The sequence below is a fragment of the Orcinus orca genome, chromosome 10 (assembly GCF_937001465.1).
Source record: "Orcinus orca chromosome 10, mOrcOrc1.1, whole genome shotgun sequence".
In the NCBI taxonomy this organism is placed as follows: Eukaryota; Metazoa; Chordata; class Mammalia; order Artiodactyla; family Delphinidae; genus Orcinus; species Orcinus orca.
The window spans coordinates 75,111,453-75,128,518 of NC_064568.1; the positions used below are offsets into that span (position 1 = coordinate 75,111,453).

Consider the following 17,066-nt stretch of genomic DNA (forward strand, 5'->3'; position numbering starts at 1 on the left):
GCAAAAGTGAAATGAGAAGTCTGAATTTAGGCCTGCCATTAAATTTAATAGTATTTGAAATAGTATCTAAACTGCTGTGTTGAGGAAGTTTGGCTGAAAAGTAGATTTTGTCATGTTAGCTGTAAAAATGGAAAGGCTTTCCTTAGAGGTGGAAACTAGGTCCAGAGGTAATACTTCTCCCTGTATTTTACTGGCACCGTCAATTTAGTCAAGAAATACTATGTAACGTTGACTTCTTGGAAATAAAGTAACTTAAAGAACACAGATAACACATTTAAAATCCTTCTCAGTGTATTTGTAGAACTCTTTTGGGGACCCCTGACTTTACTGAATGGTTATGTTTCAGCAAAATTGGCTGCACAATGGCTCTCATTTTCTCAGTGATTTTCATTATAAAGTTAGATATTTTTACACAGGAAAAAAATTCCCTTAATACTTTAAAGAGTGAAAACTTAGGGTAAGGATTAAGTTGGTGGGCAGTTCGGGGTGGAGGGATTATATGTTGTATCTCAGCAGGTTTGCGCTTATGTTCCCTTGTGGGTGAGTGTATGTGTGTGGGGGGGTGGATGCTGTGGTAGGAGACAAGTCCCCAGTACTCTGGAACGCTCTCATCCTTAAGTTCTGCCCTCTGCCATGACCCTTAAAGGCATTAACAGATTTCTTGGTTGTTTCTAGCAAGAACTCTGGGAGCTGGACCAGAGATCTCCTGTGATACAACCATGTTGCTTTTGTTATGCCTCAACGTCGAGTTGAATTTGTTTCGTGCAGTTTTTGAGTTTCATTTCCTAACTTATGCAAATGTAAAATGCTCTCGGCATTGCTTTATTGATACATTACTGTTCTTGGAGATGTGTTTAGTAAGGTTTTGCCTTATTGCTTAGCTTGCTTTGCAGGGATGCAGTCTGATGGTTGCTAACTGATAGATGCTGACAATAATCACTGAATTGGACCTGCATCTCATCAATACAGAGGTGGTTCACTGTTAAAACTTAATGCTAGTGAACAGTATAGAGATTAAAGGAGAGTCGCTCATGGTCTCTTCTTTGCAAACATTTCGGTGGCTGAACCACATCTTTACTGCTATAGGATCATATTGTGGAATGATGGACTAGGAAGTGGAGCTGCCATTAACTATATTTATTTTAGGTATCCTGAAACCTGTTTTTCTAGTGGTATAAGGTTATATTCTGGGTCCCCAAGCAAGAATTTCAGTAAGGGATGCTCTTAATGTTTCTGAACCTCAGTGTAACAGACTTTAACTGAAGACAGTATTGGAGACCCAAGGATAATGTGTTTACTTTGGAATTACTTAAGCTTAGTAACCTTAACAAACTTAGTGAGTTTGAAAGTAACAATTACACTTTTATAAGTCCCATACAGCCCCCTTTTGTAATGACCCGAGGAAACACTTATGGTTCCACTGATTCATCTCCTGGGGACCATCAGTTTTCCATTGGTCTCTGGCCAGTCTTTTTTAGACAGTTTCTCTTCTATGCATTTAAAAAATAACATTTGTAGGCTTTTTTTCTTTCTAAAAATAATAACTGTACTTTGTAGAGAATTTTAAATAAAAAAAAATAAAGAGAAAAGCCTACCATTCAAATGTAATCACCTTAAACATCTTGCGGTGTGTGTATGTATAAGATTAAATATGATAGAAAAAGATGAATATATGAACATCACATATCTATGTGTGGGTGAAAGATGGAAGGCCTTTAAAACTAAATTGGGATCATTTAATAGTATAATATTGTAAGTATCATTCAAAAAAAGAATCACTTGCTCTCTTTTAAAGTCTGTTGCAAAGGATTAGCTTTGGTGAAATCTGTAAATAATTATTCTAGTTATATTCTGCCCAACATCTTAAAAAGTTGTTAAATAACCTTTTTTGCCCATAAAAATTTCTGAGATGTTTGTTTTCCTATAGTTTTATAGCTTGTTATGAATAAAAGAATTAGGAATTAAAAAATATAAGCGGGGGAAATGCTTTTCTCCAGTGTCAAGCAAAATTCTTATAAGTGGCCTACGTACAGGTTAATGTCTAAATCAGGGAAGGAATGATGGGCAGATGCATTAATTGAGATCTTGTTTATGTGTGTCTAGAATAATTTGTTTTTCAGTGAACTGTCTGGTGACATTAAGCCATTTAGCCCCACAGCTTGACTTTCTTCAGGCATGTTTGCATTTCAGGGGCTGAGGCAGGGAGGACATCTGGTTTATTAGCTGTGGTGTAGCCTCATGTGTTGGACTTTCAAGTGGGACACAACTGCATAGCTTCATCTCTTAGTGACTCTGTGGCCTAGAGCAAGTTACTTAACCTCTCTGGGTCTCAAATTTTCTTACCTGTAAAATTTGAGTGTGTAATAGTTTTTTAGTCTCATGGAAATGAGAGTTTGAGATAATGTAAGATTAAATGAGATACTGTGTGCCTCGCAGTTGGCAAGTTTTAGTGAATAGGAGTTCTCTCCCATTTTTCTTAGGTTCATATCATTCTTAGTGTTAGCTAAATTAGATTAAATTGATATTTATCAAGTTACTCACCTTGAATAACAGGCTGGGTAAGTTTTCTGTTCTCTGAATTTTGATGAATGTCTGAAATATGAGACATGGGTCAATTTTAGGAGAGAGGTTTGAGTAATACTTAAAGGCTCAGATTTTGTTTAATATAAATGAATTTTACATAATTGTGCATTTTAACATTTCATATGTACATTTTGGTATGTTGAAGTAGTTGACATACTTATAAATTTTAATGTCTCCATTATGTTTCATTGTACTGATGTTTCATGGTTTGTGGTGTATGGTCTTAACAAAATAGTTATCCTTTAGAGTAGATATTGAATTTGAATTTTAAAAAACCTTTTATCATGGGAATTGTCAAATACACGCGAAAGTCGACTAGTGTAATGAGTCCTCACGTGTTACCACCCAGCTATGACAGCCACTCTTATTTCATGTTATTCTCCCTCTCCCACTATTTGAAACAAATTCCAGACATCATATTGTAAAACAGAATTATGATGCATGAAATTCGTCAACTTGGTCCCCCTACACATTTGTATTAGATATATTCTCATTCATCCCCTCTTGAACTTTATGCTTTCATTTTGGATGTAGTCAGCTTTAATTATACCAAGTGTTGTCCTGCTTTAAAATCCTAATAGTTATAGTGAACTTCATTTAAGATTATTGGAAATTTTGTGCTGATACATATTTAAGCACAAACTTCCATTGTAATCATATTTGGGAGACTTGTCTGGTGACACGTGAACAGAGTATTTAATCCTAATTCCATTACTAACTTCGTTAGATGTTTTAAGAAGACTTTAAAGTATATCATCTCTAAGTGCAGTTAAGGATTTGAAAAAAATGATTTTGACAACTTTTGGTAAATCAGCTATAAATGCAGTGGTTTGAAAATCATTTTTTGGAAGAACTTTTGGTAAATCAGCTGTAAGAGGCAGTGCAAGCTCCTTAAGCCTGTTTTGTACAAAATAAGTTGTCCCGCAGGGCAGTTGCTAATGCTTAATTGTAGTTTTTAAAAGGGCTTAGAAATATGAATCTGGTTAAACCTGAGTCTGGTTCTTCTCAATTCTGCATATTTTAAACAATAAGTTTTTATACTCTGTTGGACTTTAATGTTGTTTCTGTGTATGAATGTGGGGCGGGGCAGTTGGGGCTGATTTAAGGTAGTTCTGTTCCATACATGCATGTGCGTTTCGTGCTTGAGATTTATTGGCTAGGAAAAGGCCAGACGTTATAGGTTAGTTTTCTTCCTCCTAAAATGTATCGAGCAGTCATAGGTTGAGCATTTTACAAAGTTCTGTGTGCAGATATCTTCCTTTACGTTTTAACGATCAGATGGCAGATGTAAGATAAGTAAGCTAAAGTTGAATATTAAAAGCTGTATTCCATTTCTTCTTTATATTTCTATACTAACTTATATAGCTATTTGATTTTTTCCTCCACTTTAATTCTTTGGTATAATCTATTTCCATATTTGCTTGGAATCTTAGCACAATATTTGAGCCAGAAGACGTTAATAAAGCTTGAGCTAAATGAAATAAAATTGTTGGCATTAATAAAATTGTTGACATTAGCAACTTTGCAGTTTAAAAATCTTTGGTGTTTTGGGAATAATAAATGACTCAACTGTGTGAGGTGAGGTAACTCCCAGATAAATGTGCCTTGATGACTAATTAAACACTTTCTGAGCGTATTATGCTGTTATACCAAATTGGAAATTGGATTTCCATGGAGTGCAGTGTATAGCTAACTGAATTATCTTAACCAATAAAAATGATAATTTGTATGACTAATTTAAAAAAGTATGTATTAATTTGAAATTCTGTGCTGTTAAGGTTTTTGGAATGTGTATTCGAATCCACATGTGATTAGAATATCTAATGTTGGTATTCTTGGAACATGTTGACTTATAGTGTAAGGAACTTGATGCAGCTAACTTATGGATTTAGTTGTTCACTTTTTACTGGGAATGAGGACTTTTTGGTAGGTCTAGTTAAAACAGCTGACACCTAGCTTCTGTAATGACAGTGGCTGAAACAGGATTCTCCATCCTTATTGCCTATTAGAATCATCTGGGGGCTTTAAAAATACAGTAGTCTGAGACCATTGAAATAAGGGTCTCTGGGTTTATAGCAGCGGTAGACTTTAAAAGCTGTATGGTTAATTCTAAAGTTTAGCTGGGGTTGAATAGCATTAGCTTAAAAAGATGTGCTCCAGTACCGGTTACTTGGTGTGGTGGTCCTCAAGAGGCAAACGGCTCACTTACAAGAAGAAACAGCTGTTTTTCCTTGCTTTAGTCCCAGGAAGGGGATCTCCATCATTTTTAAAATTAAAGTCGGAATTTAAAGGAGGGTTTTAAAGTGTCATCCATAGTCCCTTGGTCCGTTAGAGAGGAGAGCAAAATGGTTAAACTCGTAGTACCTATAATAATTGTAATCAGAGCTAACATTTGTTGACTGCTTACTTTATGTCACTTACTGGGTGGCTAAGGGCTTTTCTGTACATTATCTTAGGGTTCCTAGTAACTTTTAGCAATGACTGCCATTTTACTGATGGGGAAAAGGAAATGCAGAGGTTAAATAACCTACGTCAACTCAAAACAGCTGGGTGGCCGTGCTGGGTAGAAAGAGTGACTCACTTCTCCACTCCACTGTGCTGCTGACTTGGCCCAGTATTTCCTGACTCTTAGAAGACAGATCATTGCTGTGGAACTCACTTTGATTTGTTATCTGTGAGAGGAAAATGGCTCTTTTGTAAAGGACATTATTTATTCATGGATTTAGTCTTCAGGTGCTTTGCAGAGGAATAAAAGCTTATTAACTTTTATAAAATGCTGAAGATAGGAATTGTTTTAAAAGAGCTTTATGTAAATTAATTTTAGATCCATCTCATGTTCTTAAGGCGCACATGCAACGTGTCCCTTCCCTGCCATCGCCTCTGCCCTAGACTTATTTGACTTTGACTTCAATAAAGTAAGCTGGAGATGGATAGGTATGAAGTACTACTTTTCTAGTAGAAGTGTACTTTATATTTTGGGGAACACTGTGTTTCTTGGTGTTCTTACATATTCTAAAAAAAAAAAAAGGCATTGAGATTGACATGTTTGTTTTTAAATCAGACGTAATGCATTGAAGTGCATGTTTCAAAGTTGTTATCTTGGAAAGCTATATATTTCTTTTGGTGATTATGTTGTTCCTAAATATTTAGAAAAACATCCTATGAACAGCTTTCTTAACAATATTTTGTATTTGACAGTATTTGCCCGTGGGACCATTTCTGCTTATCTCCCCCCCACCGCCACATTTAGTATTTCAGAAAAAATATTGTCACACTGTCTCCCTTGTTACAGGGTGCTCTCAGTTACATTATTATGAATTACAGAGTATCATTTGGGTATATATTATCCTGAAACTACTTAGTTTTGATTGCTTATAGAAGTCACTTGATGGAATCAGTTTGGAGGGGGGTGGGGGAGGAACAGATAAATACAAAGAAATTAACACAGATTTAATAATTATCCCTAAGGCTTTGACCTCACAATTTTAAATGTTGTATGTTGGAAACAAGCATTTGCAGATCATGATGAAGTGATAACATTGTGGGACGTAGAATGTACACCTAGAGAAGGCGTTATTTTAATGGGATTCTGCATCCCACATCTCCCTTCTCAGCCGTCTCTCCTTGGACCCTCTAAGCTGGGGCTTTCTCTGCCCTTCTGCATCAGCTCTAGAGTTTTGTTGAAACCTTCTGCTAATTGTTCCTCTCCAGTTCTCTTTTGAGTTTATACGTTTTAAATTCTTTTCACCTAATTTTATTTTTTATTTTTATTTTTTGTTTTTGCGGTACGCGGGCCTCTCACTGTTGTGGCCTCTCCCGTTGCGGAGCACAGGCTCCGGACGCACAGGCTCAGCGGCCATGGCTCACGGGCCCAGCCGCTCCGCGGCATGTGGGATCTTCCCGGACCGGGGCACGAACCCGTGTCCCCTGCATCGGCAGGCGGACTCTCAACCACTGCGCCACCAGGGAAGCCCCTGAAGGGGTTATGTTTTGATCACAGCTTTGGTACATTGATTGGATATTATTCAGTTATTTAAAATGTGGTCGATGTATAATATATAGAAGTGCATTTTTGAGATACAGATGGTGAAGATACATTGCTGTCAGTCCCAGAGTTGTTGCAGATTAATGATGGCAAACGTTATTTTTGGAGGTAAAGGTTAGTTTTCCCCATACTGTGAAATTCAAGCCTTCTTTGAGATTGAATCATCGGTGATGTTATTATGAATAATTTATTTGGGACTAACCTGTAAAAACTGTTCAAGTGCAGGAGAAGCCCTTCTTAAGCCTAATTTTATTTTGTTTTGTTTTGTTAAAATTTATTTATTTATTTTTGGCTGTGTTGGGTCTTTGTTGCTGCGCGTGGGCTTTCTGTAGTTGCGGTGAGCGGGGGCTACTCTTCCTTGCGGTGCGCGGGCTTCTCATTGTGGTGGCTTCTTGTTGAGGAACTCTAGGTGCGCGGGCTTCAGTAGTTGTGGCACACGGGCTTAGTTGCTCCGCGACATGTGGGATCTTCCCTGACCAGTGCTCGAACCCGTGTCCCCTGCATTGGCAGGCAGACACTTAACTACTGTACCACCAGGGAAGCCCTTAAGCCTAATTTTGCATTAAGGTAGTTGAAGTATAAGAAACTCTAATGTATTTTCTTTCCCATTATGATTTATCATAGGATACTGAATATAGTTCCTTGTGATATACAGTAGGACATTGTTGTTTATCTAATCCCAAACTTGCAGTCCATCCCTCCCTCCCCCGCCGCCCACCCTTGGCAACCACAAGTCTGTTATTTATGTCTGTGAGTCTGTTTCGTAGGTAAGTTCACTTGTGTCATATTTTAGATTACATATATATGTACGTGATCTCATATGGTATCGGTCTTTCTCTTTCTGACTTACTTCACCTAACGTGATAATCTCTAGGTCCATCCATGTTGCTGCAGATGGCATTATTTCACTCCTTTTTATGGCTGAGTAGTATTCCATTATATATATGTACCACATCTTCTTTATGCATTCATCTGTCCGTGGACATTTAGGTCGTTTGCATGTCTTAGCTGTTGTGGATTGTGCGGCTGTGAACATAGGGGTGCATGCATATTTTTGAATTATAGTTTTGTCTGGATATATGCCCATGAGTGGGATTGCTGGATCATATGGAAACTATTTTTAGATTTTTGAAGAATCTCCATACTGTTTTCCATAGTGCCTGCACCAGTTTATATTCCCACCAACAGTAGGAGGGTTCTCTTTTCTCTACACTCTCTTCAGCATTTGTTATTTGTAGACTTTTTAATGATGGCCATTTTGACCCATGTGAGGTGGAGTTTTGCTTTGCATTTCTCTGATAATTAGTGATGATGAGCATCTTTTCATGTGCCTATTGGCCATCTCTGTGTCTTATTTGGAGAAATGTCTATTTAGGTCTTCTGCCCATTTTTTGATTGGGTTGTTTGTTTTTTTGTTATTGAGTTATATGAGCTGTTTGTATATTTTTGGAAATTAAACCCTTGTCAGTAGCATCATTTGCAAGTAGGTTGTCTTTTCATTTCGTTTATGGTTTCCTTTGCTGAGCAAAAGCTTATAAGTTTGATTTGGTCCCATTTGTTTATTTTTGCTTTTGTTTCTATTGCCTTGGGAGACTGACCTAAGAAAACATTGGTATAATTTATGTCAGAGAATGTTTTGCCTATGTTCTCTTCCATGAGTTTTATGGTGTCATGTCTTATATTTAAGTCTTTAAGCCATTTTGAATTTATTATGGTGTGAGTGTGTGTTCTAACTTCATTCATTTACATGCGGCTGTCCAACTTTCCCAACACCACTTGCTGAAGAGACTATCTTTTCCCCGTTGTATGTTCTTGCCTCCTTTGTCAAAGATTAATTGACCGTGAGTGTGTGGGTTTATTTCTGGGCTCTTTTCTGTTCCACTGATCCATATGTGTGTTTTTGTGCCAGTACCATGCTGTTATTTATTTTATTTATTTATTTATTTATTTATTTATGGCTGCGTTGGGTCTTCATTGCTGCACGCAGGCTTTTCTCTAGTTGCTACGAGTGGAGGCTACTCTTCGTTGTGGTGCACGGGCTTCTTGCGGTGGCTTCTCTTGTTGCGGAGCACGGGCTCTAGGCACGTGGGCTTCAGTAGCTGTGGCTTGTGGGCTCTAGAGTGCAGGCTCAGTAGTTGTGGTGCACGGGCTTAGTTGCTCTGTGGCATGTGGGAATCTTCCCAGATCAGGGCTTGAACCCATGTCCCCTTCATTGGCAGGTGGATTCTTAACCATGGTGCCACCAGGGAAGCCCCCATGCTGTTTTGATTACTGTAGCTTTGTAGTATTGTCCAGAGTCTGAGAGGGTTATGCCTCCTGCTTTGTTCTTTTTCCTCAGGGTTGCTTTGGCAATTTTGGGTCTTTTATGGTTCCATATAAATTTTAGGATTATTTGTTCTCGTTCTGTGAAAAATGTCATGGGTAATTTGATAGAGATTGCATCTAATGTACTTTTGCTTTGAGGTAGTAGATGACCAGTTGTGCCTTTTTAGTCCTGTTATTTAGCCTGCTTTTCTCGTGTGTGCTGATGTGAATCTTCCCCGACCCCCAGATAAACAGGGGTCACATGACGACAGAAGCCAAGAGAGCTGCAAAGATGGAAAAGAAGATGAAAATTTTGCTTGGGGGTTACCAGTCTCGTGCAATGGGGCTCATGAAACAGTTGAATGACTTATGGGACCAAATTGAGCAGGCTTACTTGGAGTTACGCACTTTTGAAGAACTCAAGAAACATGAAGATTCTGCTATTCCCCGGAGGCTAGAGGTAACGTTATTGGCTTGCAGCATTGCTTAGAAAGAGAGCTCCAAAGAATAATCAGGGCTTTCCTCTTTTCCTTTCCTGTGCAGGCTATCTTTTGCAGTTGACATTGACTGGCTTTTTTTCAATGAGAGCCTAAAGTTTTTGACTTTCTAGTCTAGAATTGCCTGTGTGTAGGTGGATAGACCAGGCCAGTTTTGGATACACAGGCTTTTCCTGTACAATTTTTTGTTTTGTATATAGATGCACTGTGAAATGGAATAAGTAACCCTTGTGATTTTTTTCCCCCGAAATTTAATTGCATCCCATTCATATAGCTCTCTGAGGTACATTAAACCAGTGTCTTTTTGTTTTGTAATTTAGGATGCTGGGAATATATCAGTAATCCCAGAGCATCAAGTTCCTTTGGCCAGATTTGGTTTAACTTTATTTGCCAAGTGTGCATGATAGCCCCTGCCCAGATAAAGGGCAGCCAGGGCTTATTTAAGTGCATTTGTGGGTATTGATAGGACAATAATAGCTTGTTTATTTGAGATAGCAGCAGAGGTTTTATAACAAGATGGTAGTTGTATGACCAAATCAAAGAATGGCCACCGGACTGGTTTTATCGGGGAGGAGTTTTTTTTTTTTTTTGCGGTACGCAGGCCTCTCACTGCTGTGGCCTCTGCTGTTGCGGAGCACAGGCTCCAGACGCGCAGGCTCAGCGGCCATGGCTCACGGGCCCAGCCGCTCCGTGGTATGAGGGATCTTCCCGGACCGGGGCACGAACCCGTGTCCCCTGCATCGGCAGGCGGACTCTCAACCACTGCACCACTGGGGAAGCCCCAGGACTGGTTTTATAGCAGAAGTAGTTACTATTTTTGTTTCTCTTTGGGGAATACTTACCTCTTGAAAGTGTTGACTTAACTCAGCTGTTTGTAAGATGATAAAGTACCATAAGATATTTTTAATTTTCAGTGTGCTTACATATGAAAAAATAATTTAATGGTTTTGTTTCTTCAAGTGTCTGAAAGAAGATGTTCAGCGACAACAGGAAAGAGAAAAGGAACTTCAGCATAGATATGCTGATTTGCTGCTGGAGAAAGAGACTTTAAAGGCCAAATTCTGAAGCATATTCTCTCACAAGATGAATTAATTGCTGGTGTTCATACCCTGGAAGGCTGATACTGATGTTTATCTTCATTGACAAATTTGCCCACCATCTGTGGTTTTTCAGTTGTTTATTTTAAATGATATCAATCTTACACATTTATGTATAAAGACTTTAACTCCACACGACATTTTAGGGTTTAAATTATTAAGACGATCATTCTTTTAAAAGTGTCATATTTGCAGATTTTTTTTAGTTTTGGCCTTTAATTTTAAAAGCCTGATTTTAAACTGCTGCCTGTGAGTAAACTCTCGAATAAAAACAAAATATAAAAAATTGAGAATGTAGCCTTTTGTTTGAAGTAATTAGATACTTAGAGTGCCCACAAACCAGGAAATATGTACTCTGTGTCATATTTAATGAGTAACTCTCGGGTGATCAAAATGACGATCCAGTATCTTAATTTAAATCCTTAAGAGGCAATCTTTTTGTGGCTTTGTTAGTTTTGACCGTTTTTGCATAGGATGGTCATTTCTCTATACCTTGACAAGATAGATTAACTTTTTAATACCTCAGTGTTTTTTTCAGTGTAACTTTAGGGAGTTCTCTTCTCTTCCCAGCTACTTACACAGTTCATGGATTAGGACTCAAAAGATTTAATTTTTCTTGACCTGTTATTTTCTTGTAAATACTTTTTTGACAAAGGCATTTTAAAGATTAATTTCAACAGTACTATCAAACTTTATTAAAGCTCCTTGTTTATCTAAACAAGTCAGTCACACAAGTGTAGAATTTGGGGAATGCATAGAGGTGGGAAGATCTAACTTTATAACAATTCATATGGAATCGTTAGTTGGCTGCAGTTCAATATAAGCCAGTAATATGTTGGACTCACCAGAAAGTTTGCTTAATCTTAGACTGCTAGGAATTATGGGGAGGGGATGGAGGGACTCATTCATTTGTCAGATATTTATTGATTATATAGCCAGTGTCTGAGTCCTGGAGATAGAACAGTGACTAAAACAGGCAGAGTTCCTGTTTTGTGGAGTTTACAGTCTCTTGAGAATGACAGACAATGAAAATTCAGGGAAGAAGAGCGACTCTTCTTACGCACCAGGCGTTTATTTAAGTTTTGGAGATGAACAGTTATTAAGACAAAGTTCTTGCTCCCATGTAGGTGACATTACTGGGAGGAATACCAAACATACAGGGAAAAGTATCAGATCGTGAACTTCAGATTTAGTGGAGGGAAGTAAAATAGGGTGATGAGAGATAGTGCCTGGGTGGATGCTGTAGGTTGGATGATCAAAGAGCTCTCTGAGGAGATGTAGTTGGCATCTTAGAAGGAGCCATCCTTGTGAGCTTCAGGGAAGAGCAGTGCCGACAGAGTGAGGAACTAGCACAAAGCCGCTTTGGTGTATTTGAGGAGCAGAAAGGAAGACAGTGTGATTAGAGTGTCAACAATGGCATTTGTATGAGTCCTGGTTGGATAGGGCCATATAGGAAGCTGTCGTAAGGAATTTGGGTCTTATTCTAACTATGATGGGAAGCTGTGAGAAGATTTTAGCAAAGGAATGACACCATCAGATTTATCCTGTGGCTTTACTGTTATGTCTCACCAGGCTGAAGGTAGGGAAGCCAGTTCATGTAGGAGCCTGATGCAGTAATCCAGGCAAACAACAAGAGCGACTCAAACTAGGATAGAGCCAGTCCTGATGGAGACAGGTGGGAAGAATTTGAGCAGTAATAATTCTGTGGTCTCATCTGTAGTCTTTATAAATTTACGTTTTCCAGGTATCTAGTCACTTAATTCTAGTACTTTTTTCAATAATTTCACATGTATTTTTAGGAAATACTTTGATCTATGGTTGATGATAATGTTTCTTCTAATAGTTTTATTTAATTTTTATTGCATGTTTCGTTGGCTGAAATGTTAAATAATGACGATGGTGATAGTGGACATTTCTTGTTTTATTTCTCATTTTAATGGGTGTGTCAGTAGTGTTTTACCTATAGGTTGGCTGTTTTGAGTCAGGTATTCTTTTCTTTATCTAGAGAGGAAATACCCTCTATTTTTAGATTTTAAAGAATTTGTATTAGAAATGGCTCTGGAACTTTGTCAGATATACTTTTTGGGTATCCATTAAGATGATCTTATTTTTTGTGTGTGTTTTTTTCTTCATTTGATTTGTTAATGATGCTTTAATAGATTTTCCAACATCAAACCATCTTTGAACTCCTGGAATCAGGTCAGTTAGTTAAAAAAATTTTTTTTTAAAGATTTACAGTTTACTTGCTTCGTATGTAGACTTGAGTTATAAGGTTTAAAAATAGCCAATCAAATAATATTAATAAAGAGTCACTTTGTTTTTGAAATTTGAAGTAATGCACATACCCATATCCTAAAAAATGACCAAGAATTTCATCGTTTTGAACCTGGCAGTCTTTCTGCAATTGTAAACTGCTCATGATTTTGCCTTTTAGCAGTGCAGCTTTAACTGCTAAAAAGTTGTGCCGTCCTTTGTCAGTGTCCTGTAATGCCTCGGGGTTCTTTACCAACACCCTCTGAGAGCAATTTGGGTGGCTGTTTTAACATTCACCCTTATTGTATTCTCTTACAGGCGTTCATTCAGTGGTGGTATACAAACTAGTGTTCAAAAGCACGTTCAAGTTTCAGTAAATTTGGGGCAGAAATTAAATGTGATAAAGAGCCAAAAGAAACCACCACTATGAGTGAGAGCTCTCTTTGAGATGATCAATATTAGAAATAACGGTGAGATAAGAAAAAGTAGCCTCAAAGAAAAAAAATACACTACAGTGACTGTAGACTTACGCTCTCCAACCATGCATCCTCTATCTTTACATTTATTTTCCTGGGAAAATTAGTTTTGAAATATGGGATGTCCTTTGGAATCCATTTCTCCTAAAATGTGACTGCCCTATTGCTACTATAGAATTTGATTTGCTAATATTTTATGTAGGAAAATTGCTTTTTTACATGAGTGAGTTTGGTCTTCTGGGCTATCATCCAAGTTTTGATATAGGGATTTTGCTAGCTCTATAAAGTGAATAGGATAACTGTATATATTTTTCTGTAGTTATATATAACAGTTAATATAGCAGTTATAGCATGGGAGTGATTTGTTCCATGAAGAATTGAAGGACCATGCTTATAAAACTTCTGAGTTCAGACTTCTTTTAGGAAATAACTTTTTGATAACTACCAGTTTCTTTTGTGGCTATTAGTATGTTATGTCTTTTTAAGTTTAACTTTAAAATTTTTTGTTTTAAAATGTATATCTCCTTTTGTGTTTATTATTTACTAAATTTATACTTTTCCAGAAAACTTCTCATTTTGTTGAAATTTAACATTGGATAATTTTAATAGAGAATAAAAAAGTCTCTTTTCTATTAAGCTTGCTACTTCTAAGTTGTAAGAAATTTATCTTAGTTCTACCATTTTTTTCCCCTTGATTAGACTTGCTAAAGGTATCTTTTTTTCCCGTAAAAAAAAGAAAACTGTGGATTTATCAATTGTGATTTTGTTTTAAAATGTATTACTTTCTCATTTTATGTTTATTATTTCCTTTGTTTGCTCTAGATTTTTTTCCCTGTACCTTTTTGAGTCTGATACTTTTTGTTTGTATACAGTTGAATACATTGAAGGTTTTTGGTTATTTCTAATTTCAAATATGTTCACATCCGAGCTATGTTAATATGTCTTGTTCTAGTAGTTTATTTTTGTGTCTTAAGTTTTTGGTTCAGTAACTAAGAGTATTTAAGAATTCCTGTGTGGTTGGCCTTTTTTTTTGCATTTTTTGCTACTTGTAGGATTTTTACCTTGAAAGAAAATATGGCTTATGTGGTTTCTGTTTTTAAGAATTTATTGCGGTTTGGGGGCCTAGCATTTTTTAAGAGTGTTCTATGGGTGTTTTAAATGAAAGTTTACTCAATTTGTGTGGGATAGAGGTGAATGTGTATCTATTCAACCACTTTAATTCAATTTGTGTTTTCTTTTTTTTTAATAAACTACCATAGAGTAATAGTATTGTCTTAGAGTCTCCTATTATAGTTATTTCTCTCAATTTCATCTTGTCCGTCTAGCTTTTGCTTTGTATATTTTGATGCTGTTACTTAGTATATAAATACTTGTGTCTGTTAGGTACAATTCATAACGAAGACTTATTAGTCTAAAGTTATTCTTTATCTGCTATTTATGCTTTTTGCCTTGAATTTTACTGTTTTTGATATTAGAATATTTGTCCTCTTTTTTGTTTGTATTTGCTTGATAAATTATCCTCTTATTTTTAACTTTCATATAATTTCTAGCTGTCTCTTAAACAGTGTGTCGTGTTGGATTTTCTATTTCAACCCATTTGGAGGGTCTTTACATTTTAATAGGGAGTCTAATCCATTTGCTTTTATGTTAATTACTGACTTTGGTCTTCTGTGATTATGTTTTACGCTTTCTCACTGATTTCTCTCATTTCCTAAATGGACTGTAATTTCCTGGTTTTAATTTTCTTAGTGATTTAGAAAATATACATCCTCAAAAAAAAAATACATCCTCTTGTAAATTTTACAAATGATTTGTGTTATCATTTAAGGTTCAGGATCCATTCAGGAGAAAGAAATACCAGTAATTTGAACAGGGAAGTTTCAATATGAAGAATTATTAACTAGGTAGCAGGGGATTAATCACTAAAGAATACCTGCATAGCAGATGTAGGGAGCAGCCACTACTTGTAGACTGAGAGAGTCCCCAAGGAAGGAACAAACTTGAAAGAGCCCTTTCTCCTCTCCCCCCAGGGCTGATACTCAGGTCTCATTGAAGACTGTGGTGTGGCCCACTGGATGGAGAAGTTTGCTGAGATGCCACAGTTGAAGGTGGCAGGCAGCGTGTCAGGAAAACTCGCTAGGAAGTCACTTGCTGGGGTGCCTGTGACCCTCGGAGGAAAGGTGCTTCATGAGGTGCCAGCAAAATTTCGGAGAGTGTGTGCTGCTGGCGGAGAACCTCCCGCTGGCAAGAAAGCCGCATGCTGACAAGGATGCATTAGGAGCAAGAAGGAGAAGCACCAGCACCGGGAGTGAAGCCCCTTCCACTTGTAGTGCCCCTCCAGTGCCCTTCTGCTGAGAGCGCCTAATAATGTGTCACTGGTAAAGGAGGAATGTTTATGGGTCACAACTCTAGTATCACACGGCAGTATCGTTCTTTGTGTCCCCTTTATTCCACATTCGGAGTCAGAAATAAAGCCAAGGAGGGGAGTGCAGACAGTATTCACTCTTTCAAATTTTTAGTTTTATCAGTCATACATGCATATGTTTAGAAAATCAAATTCTGGAATGATGGTGATGGCTGGAATATCTTTTAGATTTTTGAATTTTCTTACTCCCTACATAAAAATGTAACAACTAAAAACCCCTGGACAACACTTTTAAGAACTAGACGACAAGCTATCCGCATGGACTCCAAAATATGAGGGGGTGGGGATAAACCACCAACAGGCACAGGACCTGCGTGCTCTCGTGTCTGTGCAGGAAAAATAAAAGGGAGGCAGTGGGGCATCTGACAGACGTAAGAACAGGAGAACCCCAAGGTAGCCAGCAGGTGTTCATGGAATGGGTGGTAGCTAAGTTTGAGAACGGTGGATAAAATTGGGAAGTGTTCTGCCCACTGGGATAGTGGGTGAGTGAAAAAGGGAGTAAAAGTCTGAAGACAAATTGGTAACCTTGATGATTGATGTGTTAACATTTTTTAAGATAGGTCTAAATATTTCAAAAGTCTGTCTCAAGGCAAGATTTTTTCCTTTCGGGGGAAAAATGCAATAACTTATTATAGATGGGTGTTAAAATTACCAGCTCTAATATACTTGTTAAACTACTACGTAGAGTTGCACTGTCTAGTAGCCACTAGCCACATGTGACTGTTGAGTACTTGAGATGTGCCTGGTTTAAATCGAGTTGTGCCCTAAGTAACTTTCTGGATTTTGAAGACTTAGTATGGAAAAAATGTAAAATATCTCAATTTTTAAATATTGCTTACAGGTTGAAATGAGAATATTTTTGATATAGTGGGTTAAATAAAACATTTTTAGAATTAAGTTCACCTGTTTTTACTTTTTAAAATGTGGCTAGTAGAAAATTTAAAATTACGTGTGTGGCTTGCATTATATTTCTACTGCCAAACACTGTTGTAATTTTTTTGTTATTGATTTATAATTTAATTCCATTGTGGTTTGAGAATATACTCTGGATGATTTCAATCCTTTTAGATTTATTGAAATTTGTTTTATGGTCTACCATATGGTCTGTTTGGGTGAATGCTCCTTGTTCACTTGAAAATAATGTGTATTCTGCAGGCTGTAATGTTCTATAAATGCCAGTTAGGTCACACTGATTGGTAGAGCTCAAGTTTCCTATATATACTTAGTTGCTTTTTTCTCTCCACTTGTTCTGTGAGTTGCTGAGAGAGATACTGGTGAAATCACCAACTACAGTTGTGGATTTGCATATATGTCTCCTTTTAGTTCTGTCAGTTTTTTTTTTTTTTTACATCTTTATTGGAGTATAATGGCTTTACACTGGTGTGT

General features: G+C 37.2%; 1 protein-coding gene across 2 annotated transcripts in view; it reads left to right on the forward strand.

The window, feature by feature from the left end:
• The window catches only part of CDC5L (cell division cycle 5 like), a 46,391-nt gene extending 31,862 nt beyond the window's left edge, over positions 1-14,529 (forward strand). For both annotated transcript variants that reach the window (XM_004267523.3, XM_033423893.2), the window contains 2 exons: positions 9,180-9,392; positions 10,390-14,529. In XM_004267523.3, coding sequence (XP_004267571.1) covers positions 9,180-9,392; positions 10,390-10,494 — 318 coding nt within the window. In that variant the 3' untranslated portion in view covers positions 10,495-14,529. The remainder of the gene's footprint in view (positions 1-9,179; positions 9,393-10,389) is intronic.
• The last annotated feature ends 2,537 nt before the right edge of the window (positions 14,530-17,066 follow it).